Source organism: Hibiscus syriacus, unplaced genomic scaffold, assembly GCF_006381635.1.
Source record: "Hibiscus syriacus cultivar Baekdansim isolate YM2019G1 unplaced genomic scaffold, ASM638163v2 tig00110234_pilon, whole genome shotgun sequence".
NCBI classification, from domain to species: domain Eukaryota; kingdom Viridiplantae; phylum Streptophyta; class Magnoliopsida; order Malvales; family Malvaceae; genus Hibiscus; species Hibiscus syriacus.
This window is the reverse complement of record NW_024062639.1, coordinates 466357-492482: the sequence shown is the minus strand read 5'-3', so window position 1 is coordinate 492482 and position 26126 is coordinate 466357. Positions and strand designations below refer to the sequence as shown.

Genomic DNA, 26126 nt, shown 5'->3' with positions numbered 1-26126 from the left:
TAACTGTTGACATCCCCGTTTACTTTGGCTTTGACCGTTGACTTTGACCAAAAAGTTAAAATTTTCGAAAAGTCATATTTTACGTTTCTCAATGTCTTGAGTCCAAATCCGAAATCTGTTTTTACCAAATTCAAACTCGGTAAGCTAGTTTTCATCATTTTATCTTCAAATTCAATACAAATTTTCACGTTTAAATTTTGTTTCTAATTTAATTTGTTTGGCCATGTATCCGAGACATTATGGGATGTGGAATTAAAGTTTAGGGCGATCAAATGGAGTTTAATTGGTTAACCAATGTGGCAAAAAAATCGAGGTAATATTTTACTATCATATGCATGCCTTATGGTCCATGTTGGTGATTTGTTAATGCATGATTGGAGTTATTGGTCAATTACATAGAGTTAATTATTGATGGACCTGAATTGAATATGTTATAAAGATAGCAAACCTAATAAGACTCAATTGATTCATCTAAGGAACTAGAAGATCGATAAGAGATAAATCTAAGTTCAGTTATTTAATTAATAAATCAATTAATCTCAGGACTCATAAATTCTGATTAATCTCGTTAAAAGTTAGATGTTGGAAATACTTGGATAAAAAACTATGAAAATACTCGTGTGATGTAAAAGACAAGGATTGTCACTGAAAGTGAAAATAACCCTGATAATCGATCATAACCTCTGAGATGGTAAAAGACTTAGAATTCTTATTCTTGAATAAACTCCTAAAGACTAATTTGTTAGAAGTAATGTATATGTCAAAATTAAATGAAATGACTGAAATATCCTCGAAATGGGAAAATGGCCTAGAATTTCTAATTCCTAAGCAAACACCCGAAGGCTAAATTATCGAAAGTATTTTACACGTCTGAATTCCTCGAAATGACTATATTATATAACAAAGTTGAACGGAATGGAAGTATTGCACGTATCTGAATTGTTGAAACAATTAAATTACAGGGCTAAACTTGAATACTAAATGACCTAAGTACCCTCAATGACCTAGAATCAAGTGGATGACTTGGATAAGTCTATAAACGTTGATGAACTTATATGTTGTATTATCCATAAGGGTTATGAACCACGAATCAAGAACGTCAACATTTATTGATACCTTTGCAATACATAAATGAAATAAATACCATTGGAATACATGTTCGTCTCCCTAAGATCTATTCAACGATGATTCTGAAGGTGATTAGTTCAACTAGAGCAATCAATATTAAGAAGTGAATATTGATGAAGTACCTCGGTCTGAATGATTGGCAAGTATCGCAGTGTTGGGATTGGTTAGTTTAATTTGACTCAAAATCTTGATAATTCAATATAAATCCTAAATACTATAAATTGTTGTTTTACTCTCATTTGGTTAAATTACTAAGAATTATTCAAGAAACCAAAATGTCTAAAATGCCTCTGATTGCCTAAATAATGGAATCACTCTTCTCATAACTGAAATCTCAAGTATCTCTAATGTAAAAGATTTTGAATAACTTCATGATTAATTAGTTAGTGCCTCCGAAAAATATTTGAATACAATATGATCTTGATAAATAACTTCTCGAATGACTGATGAATCCTTTAGCTATCAAACCCCCTTTTTATAGGGATCTCATTTCTAAAATTCAATCAGCTCACAGAAGTTTCATGTTTGCCCCGCTTGATAATTGCTAGGTACCTCCGAAAAATAATTGGATCCTCTAGTGTGTTCCTTATGTTCCGTATAATGTTTTACCTGTTTTAAAATGTGATTTTTCGAAATTACGGATTAACTGATGTATTGAATTACTATTTATGAATTATGGCTATATGATATGTGTTTTCTGATTACATGTTTTCACTGAAAAATATAATCGTTCCTGATTTATGGATTATGGAATCAATTGTTTATTGTATAAATTGGTTATTGGGATATTATCTGTATAGGATTATGGGTATATAGGTTCAGCTCCGATCAAGTTGGTAATTCCTTATGGACCTAAGACCTTATGGACCCTATGGTACTCCCTTAGGGTGGATCATATGTTGTGTGCATTGGGTAAGTCTTTATGGACCTGAGGGCACACCCCTCAGGTGGGCACCTACACTTCGGCTAGGGTAAGTCCTTATGGACCCAAGGTGCTCCCTCAGGTTGGCACCTACCCCCAAGGGGCCTAGGGTAAGTCTTTATGGATGTAGTTATGGGGAACTGCATATCGGTGTTCGGTTTGAGGGTATTACTGTGGTTTTAAAATATGTTTTTAACTACTAATGTTTTTAAAGGATCTGTACACATTTCTCTGTTTTGTTGGAACACATTAGACTCCCCAATTTAATCTTCTGAATCTGTCTTTCTCTTAATACTTCCTTCATACCGTAAATTCCTATTTGTAATTGAAGACTTAGCTAATAGAATCTGAATTCAACGCTAGAATATGATGATGACTGTCCCGCTAAGGAATTTATGCTTTACCTTATACTCGATGACCTATTGCATTCTTCTGGTAGTTCTGTATTATCGAACTTCCCAAAGCTCACTCTTTAGTCACCATTTCAGGTTAAAAGAATCAATCCAGTGTAGCTATCAACTTCATTTTTAGGATTTCCTTCAATTTTACTTATAGAGTACGGTACAATGTGTAATTAGGGGGCATGTAGGTCACATTTAAATTTTTATATATATTGAGTCTAAAACTTGTATGATTTTATTTATGTTTGTAATATATGAATAGTTTTCTGAACTTGTATTTTATTTATAAATTGTTTTATGATTTTACACGTTTTAAAAAAATATTTTTTCTGGATATTTATTATAGGTCGTTCCGGTGGCCCTAAAGTGACACCTTGAATCAGGTCACCCGCATCGGTCTAAAGGTGTTACAGATGGTTCTCCCTGGGGTATGAGAAGCACAAAGAATGTAAACAAAGGTGACCGCTTCCTAACATCGGAGGAGTTTCTTTATCACTTTTATTTACGCAAGCCCCTATAGTAGCAAGCGAAGTAGGGTCTGGGATCAAGTGAGAGCCTTGGAGTCGAATGATAATATGCCTTGGGTTCTTGGTGGTGATTTTAATGCGATTTGTAATTCTATTGAGTGACAAGGGGGATTAAATCAAAGGTCGGATTTTTGTTCTCATTTTTTTTAATTTCCTCTTCCTTTCTGGATTGGTTGACATGGGCTTCGTTGGACCAAGATTTATGTGGCAACGAGGAGATTTGTGCCAATGTTTAGATCGTTGTTTATGCAATTCTCGTTGGACTGAGGTCTTTGACTCCACTACTATTTCTCATTTGTAGCTTATTGGGTCAGACCACAAGTCGTTGCTCTTATCTACGAGGGAGTATTGGGCTAGTACTAACTGATGGTCTTTCCATTTTGTGGATGCATGGATCGACCATCAGGATTTCGAGAAGTTTTTGAATGAGTCTTGGGATAGTGATGGGTAAGGGGTGTTCGCGGTCGGTTTGGATCAGTTTTTGGCTAAAAAATCATCCGATCCGAAAGTATAAATGTTTGCGGTTTGGATCGGTTTAGATGTTTCTAAAAACAATTTGACCTTATCCGATCCAATTAAGTGTGGTTTGATTCGGTTTGGATTTGTGTGGTTTTTGGATTCTAATTTTTCAAAATAATTCAAAGCAACAACAATGCCTAAGGGGGTCAAACAGTTTCACCATTTCACATCCTAAGCTAACATCGATCGAATAAACACCGTTGATGAACATAAAAAGAACAATATCATATCTCAACCATAATCTCATGCAACTCATCAAAGTTGCTAAATCCATCAAATTTCAACTAATCTACATTGATCAGCAAAACAAACAATAGAAAAAAAAGAACAAACACACATCAAGTTTCTTTTAATAATTCAAACAAATCTGTAAACAATCTGTCCATATCAAACAAGATAAATACTAGAAATGGTAAGTCAACTAACAAAATTAATTTCAATTGTTCATGGAAAACTATTTTCTAGGCTCTTGCAGCAACATTTTAGAACATAAGAATGGTTAATGCAAGTTAATTTAATTTTATAATGCCCTAATTTGCGTATAGATTCACTTGAATAATTTTCTCTTAGTAATTCAAATTATAGTGTAATAGACACTATGTTGAACATTTCAAATAGTGTAACAAACTACACTTCATTGTAATAGATATCTGTTCGGTTTGGATCGGTTCCGGATTTCCAAACAGAAACCGAACCGAACTGATCGATTTAAAAAAATCAAACACATTAAATCGGTTTCGGTTTTTTTCGGTTATCGGTTTTTGGATCTATTTTCGGTTATTTTTTTGGATCGGATTGGATCTGAACACCCTTAGTGATGGGCTCTTTCTTGAGAATATCTTGAAGTTCCAGGAAGCATGTCGGAATTCGAATAGAGAGGTGTTTGGGCATATTGGCAAATGAAATATGCTTCTTCTAGCTTGAATCCGAGGAGTTGAAGTAGCGCTTGAGCATAAAACCACCCATTTTCTAATAAACTTGGAAGAGGAGCTACAAAACCAGGCGATGTCCATGGCTTTAAAGACATACCCATGAGAACTAAAATTTTTGTTAGAGGGATAGTTGTGTGAAGTATAGCATCGTTTACACAAATTAAAGAACATGTCAAGGACATCACGTCTACTGGTCAGCTAATAAAGTAAATATGATATCACAAGGGAAGGTTCAAAAGAGGACACCTACCTATCCTATACAACTATCGATCGTAGAGTCTATCACCACTTTGAGTCAAAATGGTTTTGATAAAATGATCAATTTCATTCACGTGGGGGATTGCTTAAAAATTTTCATAATTTTGGAGCTTTGAATGAGAAATTAATCCAAACGTTGTTGAGGAAAATGTGGAACCAATTGTTGGTTTGTAAATGTGCAGACATGAACGATGTGGGTAATGTGAATTTCCAAACCGATCTAGCTCTTTGTGGGCTTGCAGATATTTAAACCCAATGGTGAAATATTTTTTCCTCAAATATTTAAATCTTTTCAAAATTTGTTTTGGAATTAAAAGGATAAATATTAAAAGTTTCCTTTAATCAAAGTAATAATTTTGGAAATTTCTTGATTGCTTGATTGTCCTTAATGCTTCATTAGGTCAAAATTTCCAATTGTTCACAATGTGAATTCCTTATAAATACCGTCTAAACCTACTAGGTTAAAAAAATAATTCAAAACAACTCAAAAAAATTATTCAAAAAGTTTTCTCCTTTAGCTTTTTCGGTGATAGACGAAGATAAGTAATAGTTCGTGATCTCGACAATTGTGCTACTGTGCACTGATTATCTTGTTGTTGTATCCTGGGAGACAGATGACCAAAGATCTCGAGCACCAAGGAGTGGCTGGAAACAGGGTCGGCCCTGGGCCGGGGCAGGAGGGGCGCCCGCCCAGGGCCCATAATATTTTCCATAGTGGTAAGGGCCCAATCATCCATTCCTTTTCAACCCAACCCTCAGCACCCCCCACTTCCACTTCAGGAAGTGACGTTTTTATGGCGTTTCTGGGTTCTCGATCCCATAATAGTGGTAAGGGCCCATAATAGGGGTTCATTTCTTTTATTTCTTCCGGGCCAAAAAATAAAGAACATAAATAGGGGCCAATTTCTTTTATTTCACCCCGGGCCAAAAAATACTCAGAGCCGGCCCTGGCTAGAAATATGTCTTAAGGAAACTGTGTAGTTGCAAGTCTTAACTCGTTTCATATCGGTTGTTCCGGTTCTAATCATGTAATATTTTTTTTATTTAATAGAATATTTTTCCATGTTATTAATCATTTTTTTATGTTCACAAACTTTACGACGATATCCTGCGGTGAAATTAAATGTTCTTTGCCGCGACTTTTGTGAATCACCCTAGAAACACATTATGAATCTATAAAATATTTGATTTCATGTTCTCTTTTCGTCTCGGATTATTATACTTATAACAAATACAATGTACTACTATCAAATCAGGAGATACATTTGGTTGTTCACGAGACTCTAAATAAGTTAAAGAGGTGTGATTTAAAACTATCAATCATTATAAGATTAGAATCAATAAATTATTAATGTTATGCGTCATATTTTATGAAATTAAAACTTATAAACATATTTTTTTATCATAAACAAATATCAACATATCAAAATTTATACTAATAACATCTTGAATTAGGTAATTTTATATATAGTCATAAGATATGTATGTATGACAGGGATAAAATTGTAAAATTCAATTTACAAAAGAAATTCAATTTGGGCTATTAAAAATTGATGTTTATTTCATTTAATTTTATACTCAGAGATGGATTAGTGTGAGATTTCGAGCCCTCAAAATTTTAAATTATCATATATTTTAAATATTTTTATTCATAATTTATTTTTATCCCTTCGAATATATAATTATTCCTTTTCTAAGATGTACCATTAATAATTTTTTTGTGAATAGTGAAACTTGATAACTAAAGATGAGCCGAGGGAAGACGGATGGAGACGATTATTCCCCTCTAAAAATTTTAAATTTATCCTACATAAAATCATACGTACATTCGTGCTGACAACCAAACAAATTTGAGATATTTGGAAGATGAGGAGCTAAAAAGAATCCCAAGTCGCACATAATATAGGATGTGACTGTGTTCAGGCATCAACTATATAAAACACGACAATGGCAAAGCTATCTTGGGTTGGGTAACCATATTTTCATGTATCTTTTCTGGTCCACAAATGCATGGCGCGTATGGGTTTCCAATTTGGTTGATTCCATATTACATCACTTTTTATACAACTACCTTGCAGCCTCCCATTGACAACTACCTTGCAGCCTCCCATTGACAACTACCTTTTTATACAAGAATTTGTACGCTGGAATGAATTGTAGGGACCAATTATTGAGTATTGGAGTCAACCTAATGGCATTTAAGTCCACGTCATAACCAATAGTGGATTTTTTAAAATATTTTTTTAGAGTGAGTACGTATGTTAATTACATAAATTTTGTATGTATTGAATACAAATAAAATTTCAAGATGAACATAATAAAAAAATATTAAGCAAAGAAAATTTAAATTTTAAGATAAACACATACCCACACCGAAGAAAAAAAATACATATCTCGTTTATCATAAACTCTCCTGCTCATCTCCCAATTTGAAATTTATTAAGGTTGGACTTCAGTTCAGTTTTAGAATCCTATTATTATTTTTCTGCATTCAATTTGATTAAAATTGAGTATGAAAATAATAATAATAGAAGAAAAATGATATAATTATTATGTTATGGTAAAACTTACTACCTTAGAAGTAATTTTGCTCGGAATAATATAAACATCATATATCTTTAGTGAGGAAGTAGAGCCTACTTGATACAAATCTTTTCAAAAATAAGAAGATATAAAGTAATTTTGCTCGGAATAATATAAACATCGTATATCTTTAGTGAGGAAGTAGAGCATACTTGATACAAATCTTTTCAAAAATAAGAAGATATAAATTGTAAAAGAAAATAATTTTTGATGTGCAAAACAATGTGTTTTATATTTATAAGGGTAAAAGCACAGAAAATAAGTAAATATACTTAAAAATATAAATACTAGTGAGCGTATATAGAACTAATTCTACTCTTAACAAGTAAATGAATCTAGAACTTGATTAAATATGAGTAACTCAAAGCAAATGATTAATCTTGTAATACCCCAATTTTTTATTAGTGACCGAAATATAAGTTTTGAAAGTTTAGTGGCCAAAGAATAAAATTGGGAAAAGTTTAAGGGCCAAATTGTTGTAATTTTACCAAAAAGAATTAATATTCCATAAATGTATAGTTTACTCTTGAGAATGAGGTTTTATGGAAAATATATTCTTGATCCAGAATTGTTGTTAAAAACTAGAAAATGTTAAAGCCCAGTAAAAATTCGATAATCGGATCGAATAGAAACTTTGAGAAAATTAGAAGGATGATAAATTAAGCTTAAAATATTATTTCCACATTTTAAAATGATGGAATTTATTTCCATAGGATTTGGGAATTTATTTCCATGTTCAATTTGGATCGTTGGATTACAATAGCAAGATTGAAATTTTTGGGAAGTTGCATTGACAAAATAAAGGGTATAATATTTTGTCCATCTTTGACTTTAGGAAGATGATAAGAGTTATGTGGCTTCGTATGAAGGTAATTATCAAGTTTCATTAATGGTAAAATTGTCATTTCCTAATTAAATAAATTTTTAAATTCATTTAGCTTAAATAAATGACAAATTAACATGAAATTAAGCTAAAATTTCATGTATGGTGTTCATGTTCTCTACCCCCAAGTCGTGTTCCATATATCTAGGTAAGAGAATTTTTTTTTTCATTTTTGAGCGATTTCCTTTCAATTTTGAATCAAGTCGTGAAATAGAAAATTGTTCTATGCGAAATAAAACTATCATTTGGCACCATTTATGCATGCTAATCTTGCTCCATTTCAAATATCCCAAATTCTAGGGTTTATGTTCATATTATGATTTCATGAATTGATGATGGAATTTGATGTTATTGAGGTTGTAGAATCATTTCCAAGCTTGTTTGATAATCAAATCATGATCAAACCTCCTAGAAAAGCTTCCTTAAGTTTCGACCTAACCCTAAAATTAGGGGAAGTTTGTGTTTTGATGAAATTTGATTAGACTTTTGATTGTAGAGATTTTATAATGTTGAATAGAGATTGATTTCATGCTCAAATCAAAACAAAATAAGTGAAATCATGAAAACCCTAGTCTTGAGCATTCAAACTATTCGACTTTGGCTTTTGAAGATAAGAAAAATTTTGGAAAAAATATGTAGGGGTTAGAAATGATGTAGGAGTATTTTACAAGTCTTAGAAAAATTTAGGGACCATTTGGTAATTTTATGAAAGTTAGGGAACCTAATGAATAATTATGGAAAAGTTATGGGTTGATGTATAATTTTTTAATAGTTGTTGTACTATGCTGTAAATTACTATTTGAGTGTTGAATTTATGTTAGAATGTAAAATTTGATCAATTTGGAAGCTTGGAATGTTTGGTGATTAATATGGAATATTCGAATAGTTTGGGGTATTTTAAGATGATTATGCATTTTTAAATGGACTTGGTTAGTATTATTTCATTGTTAGAATTTTAGTATTTGAATTTGGTTAGGTAAAATGGTGAAGGGCCTTTTTACATAAATTAGAAAAGTTGGTATGAATTCTTTCAGAATTCATAAATTTTGGAATAAATTGTGTCAAACAAGTTTCAAATATATTTATGGATTGTTGTTTTTGGAATTTATTTATGTTAATACAATACTAACATATGTTTTCAATATTTATATGTGACTTTGTATAGACCGTGATTGAATTCGTGATCGAATCGAATCGTAAACGAGGAGCAAATTGAAAGCTTATAAAGGCTAATATTTTGATATATATATAAAGTGTCAATGTGAGTGCAATGCATGTATAACATTGTACATGGATGTTTTATACATCGTTAGGAAGACTTGCAATGAGTCTACCTTGTTTATATTAGCATGATAGTTATGTCATTTATTCACGGGAGCCATGATTAGATATGGACAGTATTAAACTTTTTAAGAAAAATACAATGACTTATTAAGTATTTAGACTTACAATTCATAAAAAAATCTAATTTGTTTAATAATTAAATTTACAATGACCCAAATTGTTATTAAACCAAAAAATTGAGAACATTGAATTATAATTCCTTTTTTTAAATATAATAACTGGTTTTCAATCTATCGGTCGACTAATTCGGATCAGGTACTGCATAGACAAGGGCGACCTGTCAACCCAGTTTGTTCCATTCGCAATCGCCAAGATTCTTACCTCTGACCTTGTTTAAGGGATTTAGTGTCTCATCCCGCTAGACCAATCAATTGTTCGTATTAGATTATCATTCTTTAGTTCGTCCCCTACTTAATTAAATATCTAATAAATTCTTATATTTCTTAATTTAAATACTTAGTTTTACATTAACTAAAATACTATTAGATCAAAATATATCAAACCTAAAATAATTTTATTGGCGTCGGGCCCTAAGGGAGCTCTGCCCCTGCATTTATCATATATTTGACATGTTCTAAACATGCCAAAATTTGATTATAAAATGCATTGATCACTAAGTTTATTTATGATATTACGTCATGAATGTATTTCATGTATGAACTGCCCAAATGTTAAATTATATTGATATGAATTGCCATGGATGAATTAATTAAAGACGATATGCCCAAGTATCTTATTGAGGGTCAGTGTATTGATGGCATGCCATAGAGTCCATTAGCTGCATATTCGGGATTTGCAGTAAAGGATAACTAGTGCATATGGTGGGCAAGACCTTATGTGTCATATTCGGAACTATACTAAAGAATACCTAGTATAAATGGTGGGCATGACCTTATGGGTCTTATTAAGGCTAACACTACGGTGCATTTATTTGACTCGAATACCAGAGTCCTTATAGGGTTATATTTGGTCTATGGTAACATGATGGTTATGCAGGTAAGGTGATCATAATGCATTTGATAATGACATTTGTCACATGCATGTCATGTATTGCACTATTTACTATTTTAATTGATACTAAGTATATACTTAGCGTGTAATAATTTTTACGCGTAGGTAAAAAGCAGGAGTAGGAGTAAGGAGTACTGAGCAACCCCAAGAATCGAGGAGTATATTTACAGTACTAGTAAGACATCATTTGATGTGTTTTTGACTTAGCTAGTTGCATGTCCTTTATAATGTTGTAGTTGCTCTATTAAACTATTTTGGTACTAGTATGTAATAGTTAAATTGAAATTGTTTTACTATAGTTAGTACTATATGATAATTATGTTTTAAATATTATGTTTTGATTTTACGTGATTAAATATTTTTATAATAATGGTTACGATATGATAAAATTGAAACAAATTTTTACCCATTTTAGATTAATAATGTTTTAAATAATTGATGTGACATTTGTAACTCGTGTTAGTACACATATACGGGTTATGGGTGTCAGTATACATATGCGGGTTATAGATGTTATATTTATTAGTATTAGAGCCATGTTTAGCCGTTTCTAGACAGGAATCGAGTCTAAATTAAGTTGAGAATGTATACATGCCACTAGGATGTCAAATTTTTACTGGTAGTTGTATATATGCTATGATGCTTATTATTTAATAAAGTTACTCCTTACTAATGTTGGGTGATTTTGACTGTGTAAGATGTCAGATCGTCAAGAATCGAGTAGGACAACTGAGCATGTTACTCTTGTGTAGAGTGAGAGTAATGATGTGAGTTAGAATCCACCACTTGCTCAGTAAATATGGAACCGCCTAATCAGAATCAGTAGGATATGTTTGTACAATATTGAGGATTTTTCTTTAGGCATTGGATAATATTATCAATTGTTGAGCACTAGTATCATTATCGATATAACTGAGGAAATGAGAGAACCTGAATTTTGAGGCGATACAAATGTTGATTCAATGGTTGACTGTTGGTTGAATGATATTAAGATCATGCTGAACAGGATTCCATGCGATGATCAAGGAAAACTAGAAGGGGTTATATCCTTGTTGATTGAACAAGCCAGTGTATGGTGGAATACAATCATTGCCCAAGTCTCTTCAGAGTAGATCACGTGGGAATTCTTTTTGAGATAAAAAAAGGAAAATTATATTGGGGAGTGTTCATCATTTAGATGAAGAAGTAGTTCTTGAATCTGAAGCAATTGGTAGATCGATCTAAGAGTATGAATATGAGTTCAACAGGTTGAGTCAATTTGCATTGGAGTTTTTCCCGACTGAAAAAGCTAGAATTGGCAGGTTTATTTCTAGACTAGATCCTTAGTATAAAATAATCTCGATCTCTCATCATTTTAATGCTTTCAAAGAATCGGTAAACAAGGCTAAAGCTATGGACAAAGTTGACCTCGAAGAAATGGAAGGGAAAATGGTTCAGTCAAGTAAAAGTTTCATAAACTCCTTCACTGCGCCGTCTTTCAAACACAACATGGGATATCAACAGAAAAACTATGCATCATTCAACACCTTACAACAAAAAAGGTTTTTCAGGAGGAAAGTCCAAGCAGACTCATACATCTTCTATAAGTACTCGAGGTTTGGGATTTCGTCCTAAATCAGAATGTGAGTTATGTGGGAATGAGCATTTTGGTCAGTGTTGGTTTATGGAAGGAAAATGCTATTACTGTAAGCAAGATGGTCATTTTAAAAGGGAGTGTCCAGAGCTCTACCCAGATCAATTGGTAGTAGAACCCTAAAAAGGCAAAGGCAACAAATATGGCAAACCAAGAACTTCTCAGGTTGTATCCAATCGTAAAGGTAAGACTACTGTTCGAGTTTATCACATCAAGACTAATGATGACTGAGATGCTCCTGAAAGTATAGTAGGTGCCTTCTACATCTTTGATGAACATGTTTTTGTGTTGTATAATCCTAGTTCTACGTATTCTTGTATTAGTGCAAAGCTGGTTAGAGATAGGGGAATTCCATTAGAGCCAATTTCTAGTGATGTTTTGGAATCAATCCACTGGAACATTGAGTAAGAATTAGTCAGATATGTAAAAATTTCCCAATAAAGATTCAAGGATTAGAATTTCCTGCGAATCTGATGGAATTGCCTTTCGAGGAGTTCGGAATAATTTTAGGCATGGGTTAGTTATCTCCTTACTATAGTTGGGTAGATTATTGCATGACACAATTGTTTCTAAAAGATGTGAAAGGTGCAGAGAAATATTTGTTGGAGAAAAGGTAAATCCCTTATACAATGTGATTTTAGCCTTTTCTGCTAAAAAATTGTTGTTGCAAGGATGCCAACAACTTTAGCGAATGTGGTGAATACACAAGCTGCTAAGGTTAAGTTGGAAGATATTCCAACTGTTCGAGAGTATCCAAAGGTATTTCCAAATGAGTTACCTGGATTACCTCCAGACCGAGAAGTGGAGTTTGGTATTGATGTATTCCTCAGAACTGCACATATTTTGATGGCTCCTTATCAGATGGCCCCGACATAACTAAGGGAATTAAAGGCTTAATTGAAAAAGTTGCTCGATCGAGGATTCATTAGAATGAGTGTTTCACCTTGGGGTGCACCGGTGTTATTCATGAAAAAAATGATGGATTTATATGATTATGCATAGATTATCGATAGTTGAACAATGTGACCATAAAAAATAAGTATCCTCTATCTAGGATTGATGATTTGCTTGATTAACTAAAGGGATTAGTGGTTTTCTCTAAGATTGATCTTTGATTGAGATATCACCAATTAAAGAGTAAGATATTCCAAAAACAACTTTCATAACTCGATATGGACACTATGAGTTTGTGGTGATGCCATTTGGTTTGATCAATGCTCTGTCAGCATTCATGGATTTGATGACCCCGAGTATTTCAGCCTTACATGGATTAGTTTGTGGTGGCATTTACTGATGACATTCTGGTATACTCAAAGACAAAGGAAGAGCATGATGTTTATCTTTGTACTGTGGTTGAGATTCTTAAAGAGAAAAAGTTATATACCAAGCTATCAAAGTGTGAATTTTTCTATCAAAAGTTTTTTTTCTTGGCCATGTGGTCTTTGAAGAAGGTATAAAATTTAATCCCTAGAAAGTTCAAGCTATACTGGAATGGAAAGGCCCAAAGAATGTTACAGAGGTCTGAAGCTTCTTAGGACTTGCTAGTTACTATGGAAGATTTGTGCAAAAAATTTCAATGATTGATTCTTCATTTTCCAAGCTTTTAAGTAAAGATGTTCCATTTGTTTGGACTGATAGATTCCAAGAGAGTTTTGGAACACTAAAGAAAATCTTGACGGAAGCATCAGTGCTAGTACAACCGGAATCTGGTAAAGATTATGTGGGGTATAGCGATGCATCTCATAATGGCTTAGGCTGTGTACTATGCAACAAATGTAAGGTTGTGGCGTATGCTTCTCGACAACTAAAGACGTATGAGAGGAATTATCTAACACTTGATCTTGAGTTGGCAGCAGTTGTGTTTGCTCTTAAGATTTGGTGCCATTATCTGTATGGTGAGCAGTTCTACATCTACACGAATCATAGAAGTGTAAAGTATCTGTTGACTCAAAAAGAGTTGAACTTGAGACAGAGAAGATAGATAGAACTCTTAAAGGACTTTGATGTGGCCATTGATTATCATCAATGAAAGGCTAATGTGGTAGCTGATGCACTTAGCTGGAAGACTTTTGTAGCCTTGCGAGCTTTGGATGCGCATCTAACCTTGAAGGAAAATAGTGCATTGTTGGTTGAACTAAGGATAAAGCCAAAGTATTTGGATCGGATAAAAGAGCTACAAGAGAAAGATGAAAAATGCTTGGCAAGGATAGTACAAGTGGGAAAATGTGAGACTTAAGACTTTGAAGTTTAGTATGATGGGTGCATGTATTCTCAAGGGAGAGTTTATATTCCTGATGATGAAGAGTTGAAGAAATATATTCTTTCTGAGGCACATTATAGCCCGTTGACTATGCATCCAGGTGAGAACAAAATTATCAGGATCTAAAGAGTCATTATTGGTGATCTGACATGAAAGAGTCATCATTGAGTTTGTTCCTACATGCTTGGCATGTCAACAAGTAAAAGCTAAACATCAAGTGCCTTCATGATTGTTGTAACAAATTTCCATTTCATAATGTAAATGGGAACAAGTTACTATGGATTTTGTTATAGGGCTAACTTTGACACTCAATAAGAAAGACTCCATTTGGGTGATAGTTGACAGATTAAACAAGACGAACATTTTATTCCGATGAGAATGGATTATTCAATTGATAAGTATTTTGGATTATGTATAAAAGAGATAGTTCAGCTGCATGGTGTGCCTGTATCGATAGTATCTGACAAGGATCCAAGGTTTACTTCGAGATTCTGGAAGTCCCTGCATGAAGCCTTGGGTACTCGATTGAATTTCAGTACATCTTTCCATCTGCAGACAGACAGTCCGAGCGGACTATTCAAATCTTGGAAGATATGTTAAGGGCATGTGTAATTGAGTTCAAAGGATCATGGGAAAAGTATTTTCCTTTAGTAGAATTTGCCTACAACAACAACTATTAGTTGAGAATCAAGATGGTTCCGTACGAAGCTTTATACGGGAGAAAATGTTGAACACCATTGAATTGGTTTGAGTTAATACATCATGATCTATTTGACATTGATTTATTGAAAGTTATCCAAGATAATCTCAAGATAACTTCCGACCGGCAAAAGTCTTATGCAGACTTGAAGAGGAAATATATTGAATTTCAAAAAGGTGATAAAAGTCTTTCTTAAAGTATCGCCTTGGAAAAAGATATTGCGATTTGGGCAAAAAGAAAAGTTAAGTTCGAGATTCATTGGGCCTTATGAGATCTTAAAGAGAGTTAGATCGATGGGTTACCAGTTAGTATTACTCCGAGATAGACAAGATTTATAATGTTTTTCATGTGTTGATGTTCAGGAAGTATCGATCAGATCCTTCACGTGTCATTACACTGGAAAAGATTGAGATTCATCCAAATCTGACTTCTGAAGAAGAACCTTGCGAAACAAGACGATTCTTGTAGTCAAAGTATTTTGGTAGAACCTAAAGTCGAAGAAACTACTTGGGAAAGAGAGTAGGACATGGAAAAGAAATATCCGCATCTCTTTACATCAGGTACATATTAAAATTCGAGGATGAATTTTCTTAAGGGGGAGAATTGTAATACCACAAATTTTGTTTAATGGCCAAAATGTAAGTTTTGAAAGTTTAATGGCCAAAGTATAAAATTATTAAAAGTTCAGGGACCAAAATGATAATTTTCCCTAACAAAATTTTTATTCCATAAATAGATAGTTTACTCTTGAGAGTGGGGTTTTATATAAAACAGATTCTTCATCCGGAATTGGTGTTAAAAACTATAAATGTTAAAAACTATAAAGTGTTAAAATTCGGTAAAAATTCGATAAATCGGATTGAATAGAAAATTTGAGAAAATTTGAAATATGATAAATTAAGCTTTAAAAATATTATTTTTCACATTTTAAAATGATGGAAAATAATATAAACCATAGGATTTGGGAATTTATTTCCATGTTTAGTTTGGATCGTTGGATTAAAGTGACAAGATTGAAACTTTTAGGAAATTGCATGGATAAAATGGTAAAGGGAATAATATTTTTCCATCTTTGAATTTGGAAAGATGATAAGGGTTATGTGGCTTGGTATGAGGGTAATTATCAAGTTTCATTAATGGTAAAATTGTCATTTCCTAATTAAATGAATTTTAAATTCATTTAGCTTAAATAAATGACAAATTAACATGAAATTAAGCTAAAATTTCATGTAAGTTGTTCATCTTCTCCACCCCAAGCCGTGAACCATATACCTAGGTAAGAGAAAAAATTTCTTCATTTTGAGCATTTTCCTTTGGATTTGATCAAGCCGTGAAATAGAAAATTGTTATATACGAAAAATACTATCATTTGGTACCATTTATACATTATAATTTTGCTTGATTTCAATGATCCCAAATTTAAGGTTTATGTTCATATTAGGGTTTCATGAATTGATGATGGATTTTGATGTTATTGAGGTTGTAGAATCATTTCCAAGCTTGTTTGATAATCAAATCATGATCAAACCTCCTAGAAAAGCTTCCTTAAGTTTAACCTAACCCTAAAATTAGGGGAAGTTTGTGTTTTGATGAAATTTTATTAGGCTTTTGATTGTAGAGATTTTATAATGTTGAATAGAGATTGATTTCATGCTCGAATCAAATCAAAATAAGTGAAATCATGAAAACCCTAGTCTTGAGCATTCAAACTATTCGCTTTGGCTTTTGAAGATAAGAAAAATTTTGGAAAATTATGTAGGGGATGGAAATGATGTAGGAATATTCAACAAGCCTGAGAAAAATTGGAGACCATTTGGTAATTTTATGAAAGGTTGGGACCTAATGAACAATAATGGAAAAGTTATGGGTTGATGTGTAATTGTTCAATAGTTGTTGTACTATGCTGAAAATTACTATTTGAGTGTTGAATTTATGTTGGAATGTAAAATTTGATCAATTTGGAAGCTTGAAAAGTTTGATGATTAATATGTAATATTCGAATAGTTTGGAGTATTTTAAGATTATGCATTTTTAAATGGATTTGGTTAGTAATTATTTTAATGCTGGAATTTTAGTATTTGAATTTAATTGAGTAAAATGGTGAAGGGTCATTTTACATAAATTAGAAAGGTTGGTATGAATTCTGAAAGAATTCATAAATATTGGAATAAATTGTGTCGAATTTGGTTGAGTATATGTGACTTTGTATAAATCGTAATTGGATTCATGATCGAAGCAAATCGTAAATGAGGAGCAAATTGGAAGCCTAGTGAGGTTAATATTTTGATATATATAAAGTGTCATTGTGAGTGCAATGCATACATGATATTATTCATGAATGTTTTATACATCATTATGAAGACTTGCGATGAGTCTACCATATTTATATTGGCATGATATTCTCGTCATTTATCAAATATTTGACATGTTATAAACATGTCAAAAGTTGATTATAAAATGCATTGATCACTAAGTTTATTTATGATGTTATGTCATGAATGTATTTTGGGTAAAAATTGCCCAAATGCTAAATTATATTGGTATGCATTGTCATGGATGAATTAATTAAAGACTATATGGTCAAGTATGTTATTAAGGATCAATGGTATTGATGGCATGACATAGTGTCCACCAGCTGCATATTTGGGATTTGCACTAAAGGATAACTAGTGCATATAATAGGCATGACATTATGTGTTATATTCGGAACTGTACTAAAAGATACCTGGTACAGATGGTGGGCACGACTTTATGTGTCATATTTGGACTAGTACTACGGTGCATTTATTTGACTCGAATATCGAGGTTCTCATAGGGTTATATTTGGGCTATGGTTTATTGATAACTATTGTTATATTATATTATATTATTATCATGCTTATTATGGTAACATGATGTATATATAGGTAAGGTGATCATATTGCATTTGATAATGACATTTGGTTACATGCATTTATTGCACTATTTACTATTTTAATTGCCTCATTAAGTATATACTTAGCGTGTGATGATTTTGACGCGTAGGTAAAAATCAGGAGTAGGAGTAAGGAGTGTTGAGCAACCTCAAAATCGAGGATTATATTTACAATATCAGTAAGATGTTCTTTGATGTGCTTTTTGACTTAGTTATTGGCATGTCCTTTAAAATGTCCTAGTTGATCTGTTAAACTATTTTGGTATTAGTATGTAATAGTTAAATTGAAATTGTTTTACTATGGTTAGTACTATATAATATTACTAGTATGAATGGACGATTTTATATTAAATTATGTTTTAAGTATTATGTTTTGATTTTACGTGATTAAATATTTTTATAATAATGGTTACGATCTAGTAAAGTTGAAAGAAACAATTTTTTACCCATTTTGGATTAGCAAATGTTTTAAATAATTGATGTGACATCTGTAACTCGTTTAGTACACGTATACGGATTATGGGTGTTACAAATCTCTTTTCCAAATGAGTTCCACGATATATCAACAATTTTAGTTTATAAACCTCGAGATATCATAAAGTGCTATAGAAAGACGACCCAAAATCTTTTATTGAAGATGGCTCTCGACATAGATCACTCGAATTAAAAGTATAAAATTATTAAGAGAATTTAAGTAAACTCAACCTCATAAATTTTAAAATTCGATGAATTCATTGACTTCATCTCACAATGACCAACAACAACTAAGTTATGAACTCATTAAGAACATTTAATAGTTTATCCTATTAAATAGGTGAATTTATCAAGTACGTCTCTAAAGGATCACCTAAATCTTAGGTTATGAACTCATTATGAGCATAAAAACTCATCCTTTCACGTTGACGAATTCATCAAGTATATCTCACTAGAACCACCCAAATATTAGGCCATGAATCCATTAAAAGCAAAATGCCGACCTTGTGTATGACATTATTCGCCACAGGAATTGTGAAGATGTACATTGTGTGTCTTTCATTGATTTTGTTTGACCACATGAAATTTAGAAAATTTGAGTATCTACAATGAATTCTTCAACCAAATGGGCTTAAGAACAACCCTGTTCAACATATCATGAACCATTTTTCTCAACCTCTTAAGGGATTGATATTTTATGCTTTAATTTTTAATCATATTTACGATAATTTACGAGTCACAAAAAATACAAGGATGGAGAATTTTCCTCTTAAAAATTCTAAATAGATTTCTAAGTCATTTAGCCTCTTGTCTAGCTAAGTCAAGACTCATTATTTCAGGTCACAGTAGAACTAATAAAATAAATTTATTTTAACAAATTTTCACAAACGTTGTTCGATATGAAACATACCCACTAAAAGTACATCATTTATAAATTATGTAATTTATATTATAATATCTTATTACAAGATATATTTTGATAAATTGAAAATCCCATGTCATTATAAACTCTAAATATTTAAGTGAACACTTGGGACTTTTAGGTATGCTTACTGTAATTTATTAACCATGTTATTATTAGGTCAAGGAGGAATTCTTAGTAATTAATAATTTGGATATTCTCACAGTGTGAAATATTATTTTCAGATTATTCTTTGCTAACTTTTATGATGAAAGAGTTATTGTAGAAATCATCTCACCATTATAACTCTTAATTATTCGTAATAAAAGAGTGCATTTTTTTAATTCTAATGAAATATTTTTCTACTTTTTTATAAAGAGTTAATTTAAATATTTTTATTTTTAAATAAGTTCACTCAATTTATTACTTTGTATTCGTATTTTAATTTAATATCACATGAGTTGAAACTTATAATTAAATTCATAACTTCTAAACATTGAGACCACGTGCAATTAATAAGTAACAATTTTAGATATCACAAAATACTTTAACCTTTTGTACACAAAACCAACCCTTGAATATATTTTTTTCAAGTGTAGCTAATTCTTAAGCTCATCCTTTTTTTTACAACGATCTGAATGAAAGCTTTCAAAATTATCATTTTAAAAAGGATTTACATTAAATAACATTAATATAAAGTGAGCTAGTACTCAATTACCCTAAAATTTTCATGGACTTACCTTGTTCACTTTTATATTTAGGAAGTCGAGGCTATTAGGCAAAGTAATTTGTCATCTCGGAGCTATCTTGTAAAGGTAGCATTTCCAGGGAGTTCCTATCAAAGAAGCATGAAGCCTGGAAAGTTGCACATCAACCATGATTATATCCAACTTGTAGGTTTCCATTGTGTAGCATCCAGGCTTGGTAATTACTTATGAAACAACAGTTGCATACAAGCTACATCCATTATAAGCTATCATTTGTATCAGGAACTTGGCCTGGATGGATTCTAATCAAAATCTTCGAGAATGACTTTAACACCGTGGTTCTTAAGGGCGTTGACAACAGCCCAGACCTTGGTTCGGTTCTTAAAGCCTTTCTTCTCGACCTCCTTGTTTACATCAACATGAATCCCTCTTCCCTGTCCTTGTTCAAGACCCTCCACCTTGAGTCGCATTGCCAATACCTCACCAACAATGGTTGCTGCCTTGGCATTGCAAGACGGCCACACTCCAATGAGTTCTTGATGAAATGTTCAACTGTTGATGCCGTTGCGACTATCCGTCCGTTATTTCTGTCTACGACGTTTGCTGTGATGTATTTCAGTGAGAAGAACAACCTCAGCACATACCTCTTCAGCACTGTCATCCTTTTGAGCTCTTTAGCATTCTGTTTACATAATGAAACAATATCAAGTTCGCAATTTATACATTATACTAGAAGGTAACAATCACATAGTATTTCATTTTTCTCTATTGCAGGCCAAACCGAAGAATAGCAAATGAGACTACCATAATACTGATATTTGTACTACTATGGTGGCAAAAAGAGATTCACCATTTTATTAAAGTCATTCTACAAACTATTGACAAATTGTTAATAAACTTATTTCCAAGTTTATTTGTGATCACTACCTCAAAACATCGGATAACATCACATTTCAAGTACCCTTTTTTATTTGCCCTTTATGCCATACCAACCAAGTCCAACATCGGTGTCATTGTTCTTTTTATGAAGTATCTAGAATGATGTCTGCAAGATTTCAGCTCGAAATGAATAAAAGATTTTTTTGTTTTTTTTTTCTTACTAAAAAATCATTATCGCAAAGTAATAGCAATTAATTAAGTTTCAACTTTCAATCAACGATGATGCATTCTGCATTATAAGCCTACATGAAAACTATAGCCAATTTTAAAGAATACTCTAGGAACTGTCTCACAGTCTTAGAATCATGAGAAAGAACATACTGTGAACAACTTCGGAAGTATTTACATGTTTGGACCTGAATTATCGTTCTCTTGGCTAAGATCAACTAGCTTGCCTCAGTCTTTTTTATATCACCTGCTATATCTAATCGCGATGCCATCAGTGGCTAGCAATTCTTGCTCAGACACCAGAAACTACTAGGTGCCTTATGCAATTCTTTTATTTTATGCCCCCCTGGCGCTCTTTCTTCGTTATTCTTTATTTCTTGAATACGAAACTCATTTAACTTATCGAAGCTCAAAGAAATGTCAAGAACTCTAGCAATTTCTTATGCTCATTAAAAATTCTAGAAATTCACAAGTATATCGAGAAGATTAATATACAATAATGGTTCTGAGTAGTTTGTTTGCAAGAAGGGAGAATGTGAGACGAAACAAGCAATTGCCTGAAGTATGAATTAAGCTCCAAGTTCACTGTTTTACCAGATAAAAGAACACCCCACTTTGAATGACCAAAGATTCAAAATTCTGAAAACTGAGATTAAATAAAAAAAATTTGGGTTTACCAAGCATATAAAATTACACAGAATAAGAAGTTTTTAAAAGAGAAACAAGGATCAATTTTCATTGAAGCAAATGAGCAAACAGTTTACATCCCAACGAATATGATCAAATTCAACCAGCAAAGAAATGAAGATCACCTCAAAATATATTTAACTTCAAACCCAAAACAAAAAAAAATGAAAAATGAAATTAAACTTACCGAAAAAATGAAAGCCCAAACCAAGAGAAGAATTCGAAGGGAAGAAAAACTGAAAATAGCAATTTACGGAACAAGAAAATTACAGACAAATGAGAAAACACAATGAGAGAACATATGAAAGGGTCGAGCCGACATGAAAACTCCGAAGCCCAAGAAAAAGTTAATTTTGAGTGTAGTCCCTCTATTATTCTGAAACTTGAAATTTAATCTCTCAATTTTAATTTAACATAATTTTTCACATCGCTACTATAGTGTTATAAGAATGTCAAAATTGATAATTCTATTATCTAATACAGTTAAAATGATTGATACAAAGAACGAATTAAGTGACTTCTGTGATTAAAAAATTATAATCTTACTTAGAGGTCTTAGATTCAAGCAACTATATTTACAAGTATGTATGTTGGCAATGACTAAGAAATATTTCGAACAGATATTATTTTGTAATTATCCTAGACTATTCAAAAAATTTATATATCAGTTAAATACTTAAATTTATTTTAAATAAATTTATATTTTAATTTAATAATAAAAATTATAAATATTATTAATATGAATCTATTGATAATATTATACAGATTATATCAAATTAAAATAAAAGATCAAATATCAATTTCAAATAGTATGGCGGCTAAATTCGGGAACAAGGCAAAAGAATGAGGCCTAAAAACGTGCTGGAATTGATAACCTTAAAACGACAACGTTTGGCTGGAATCTATGAGAGGCAAATTCAGGTCGTTCAAAAACGAAACCGGTGACGATATCACCGTATACGTGTCTCCTGCTCCTTCCTTCTTCCTTACTTATAGCTCTCCTCTTCCAAAGCTTATTCATCTTTGAAACCATATTTTTCGGAGCTTTTACCTTCCAATTGTTTCTCTCCAGCAGCATACTATAGCACTAAAAATACGTAAGTTCAAACCCTAGATCTATTTTCACCTTCTCCGATCTTCCCTCAAGTGACAGATTTTTTTTTGAGGTTTAACTTATACTCGTTTCATTAGTTATACGGTTCTTGATCTGTTGTAGTGGTTAGATTGAAGATGGTCTCAGACGCCAGTAAGAAAAAGGCAGCTCAGAAGAAGGCTGCTGCGGCTGCAAAGAGAGGAGGGAAGGCGGCTGCAGCCGCTGCATCTTCCAAGGCGGTGGCAACCGCGACGTCGGAGAACGGTGTTAATAAACTTTCTGATAAAGTTAGTGAGCTCCAGATATCTGATCGGACATGTACTGGTGTTCTCTGCTCTCATCCTCTGTCAAGAGATATTCGTGTAAGTTGAAAGATTCTTTGTAAGATTAAATTTGATTTAATTTCCAACTTTTTGTTGATTATTGGAATAAATGTTATTATATGATTATTTTTATGCTAACTTCATTAAAGGCATGAAAATATGTGAAGCTCGTCCTTTTACCTTACCGTGTTGGAATGACTAATTTGGATGGGATTTTCCATTTATGAATATAGGCAAATTAGTTTAGCATTTTTGGTATCTTTGATGAATTCCATGTTATGTATCAAAGTTGAATCACCGTGTCATAGCTTGTATTGACGGTGAACTAATCTTCTTGTTGCAGATAGAGTCCTTATCAGTTACTTTCCATGGACATGATCTTATTGTTGATTCAACATTGGAACTTAACTATGGCAGGTATGATAACCTTAGTATAATCTTGTTTGAGATTTTTATCTCATGAGACCACTTTCAGTTTCATATCAATTTTTTTCAGGCGCTATGGTTTGCTTGGATTGAACGGATGTGGGAAATCCACACTGCTGACTGCAATAGGATTGCGTGAACTTCCGATTCCGGATCACATGGATATCTATCATTTGACGAGGGAGATTGAAGCTTCAGACATGTCTTCTTTGGACGCTGTCATAAGTTGTGATGAAGAGAGGTTGAAATTGGAGAAAGAAGCAGAACTGTTGGTAGAACAGGTTTATTCAGATAACCAAGTGCTGTAATTATGATTATTTCATTAAAAAAACATGCATTATAACATTTTTTGTTTTTACACTGAATTTGTTTTAGGATGATGGTGGTGGAGAGCAACTTGAACGTATTTATGAGCGATTGGAGGCGTTGGATGCATCAACTGCTGAGAAACGTGCTGCTGAAATCTTATATGGTCTTGGTTTCAATAAGAAGATGCAGGCAATGAAAACACGAGATTTCTCTGGTGGCTGGAGAATGAGGGTTGCATTAGCTCGGGCCCTATTCATCAATCCGACCATTCTTTTGCTTGATGAACCCACCAATCATTTAGGTATATATTTCATGGTTTTTTTCGGGTCATAGCCTTTATTTATATGGTTACTTCATGGATTCTATTCTTGAACCCTACTATTCTTTTTCTTCTATGTAGGTCTTGGTTATTTTGTTTAGTTCCGTGTTTCAACTTTTACTTGATGTTTTTTAAAATAATATGGCCCTTCCACTATGCTTCTCAACTATAATGTGTACAATTGCTTTGACTGAAACAGATTTAGAAGCTTGCGTCTGGTTGGAAGAAAATTTGAAGAAATTTGATCGTATCCTTGTTGTGGTATCACATTCCCAGGATTTCCTGAACGGAGTCTGTACAAATATTATCCATATGCAGAACAAAAGCCTTAAGCTTTACACTGGGAATTATGATCAGTATGTTCAGACTCGTTCTGAGTTGGAAGAGAACCAGATGAAACAGTACAAATGGGAGCAGGAACAGATTGCTTCAATGAAGGAGTACATTGCTCGCTTCGGTCATGGGTCAGCAAAACTGGCCCGACAGGCACAGAGTAAGGAAAAGACATTGGCAAAGATGGAGCGAGGTGGACTCACAGAGAAGGTAGTCATGGATAAGGTTCTGGTCTTTCGGTTTGTTGATGTTGGAAAACTTCCTCCACCAGTACTGCAGTTTGTGGAAGTTGCTTTTGGATATACACCTGATAATCTCATCTACAAGAACTTGGACTTTGGAGTAGACTTGGACTCAAGGATAGCACTAGTAGGACCTAATGGTGCAGGGAAGAGTACAATGTTGAAACTGATGACTGGTGAATTGACTCCTACTGACGGTATGGTCCGACGGCATAATCATCTACGAATTGCACAATTCCATCAGCACTTGGCAGAGAAACTTGACATGGAAATGTCTGCGCTCCAATATATGATAAAAGAGTATCCCGGAAATGAGGAGGAGAAAATGAGAGCAGCAATTGGGAAGTTTGGATTGTCGGGGAAAGCACAAGTGATGCCGATGAAGAACCTATCCGATGGACAGAGGAGTCGGGTAATCTTTGCATGGTTAGCATTTCGACAACCCCACTTACTGCTGCTGGATGAGCCCACTAACCATTTGGATATAGAGACAATTGATTCGCTGGCCGAAGCATTGAACGAGTGGGATGGTGGGATGGTACTTGTGAGTCACGATTTCCGGCTGATAAACCAGGTGGCTGAGGAGATTTGGGTGTGTGAAAACCAAGCTGTAACACGGTGGCAAGGTGATATTATGGACTTCAAGCTGCATCTGAAGAGTAAAGCTGGTTTATCCGACTGAAACAATGCAGTAATTAAGCATAAATTTCAGCTTATGGTGACCTCTCGTGTGGTGAATTAACCTTAGTATTTATGGAACAGAGGGGATACGTTATCGTTGAGGCCATCAGTTTTCGTGGCCTTTGTTTGATGGGAATAGCAGAGTAGCATTTGTTAACCCAAGGTTATAATCACATGGGTTATTCAGTAATATTTATAATAGCTTTAAAAGATTTTTAGACGTTTTGTGCTGTTGACTTTATGGGATCCATATTATATTCAATCCTACGCTGTATTTCGAGTTTTCATGTTATTTTTAGGTTTAAATATGGTATCCACGTGATGAAACAAAACAATATTGTTTTGGTGTAGTTAGTTTGATATTTAAAATGGTCCAAAATATTTTGTTAGAAGCAAAATTAATTACAAAAGTTTTGGAATGTACATTGGAAGTTTTAAACAAAGGGAAATGAAAGAGCCTGCTGGCAATATTATTGAAAGAGGGAAATGGAAGACGTGGTAGCGAAGAA

General features: G+C 33.0%; 1 protein-coding gene and 1 pseudogene across 2 annotated transcripts; one reads left to right on the top strand and one right to left on the bottom strand.

The window, feature by feature from the left end:
• Positions 1–20155: 20155 nt before the first annotated feature.
• On the bottom strand, positions 20156–22163 carry LOC120114524 (annotated as a pseudogene).
• Positions 22164–22844: 681 nt separating this feature from the next.
• Positions 22845–25837, top strand: LOC120114548 (ABC transporter F family member 1-like). 2 transcript variants are annotated; one of them, XM_039135412.1, is made up of 6 exons: positions 22845–22988; positions 23115–23346; positions 23651–23724; positions 23804–24014; positions 24109–24343; positions 24561–25837. In XM_039135412.1, the coding sequence occupies exons 2-6, from the start codon at positions 23122–23124 to the stop codon at positions 25616–25618; spliced, it is 1803 nt and encodes a 600-aa protein (XP_038991343.1). In that variant the 5' UTR covers positions 22845–22988; positions 23115–23121; the 3' UTR covers positions 25619–25837. The 2 variants fall into 2 exon arrangements, with proteins under 2 accessions (XP_038991343.1, XP_038991344.1); XM_039135413.1 differs by having other exon boundaries at positions 22880–22988; positions 23108–23346.
• Positions 25838–26126: the final 289 nt, after the last annotated feature.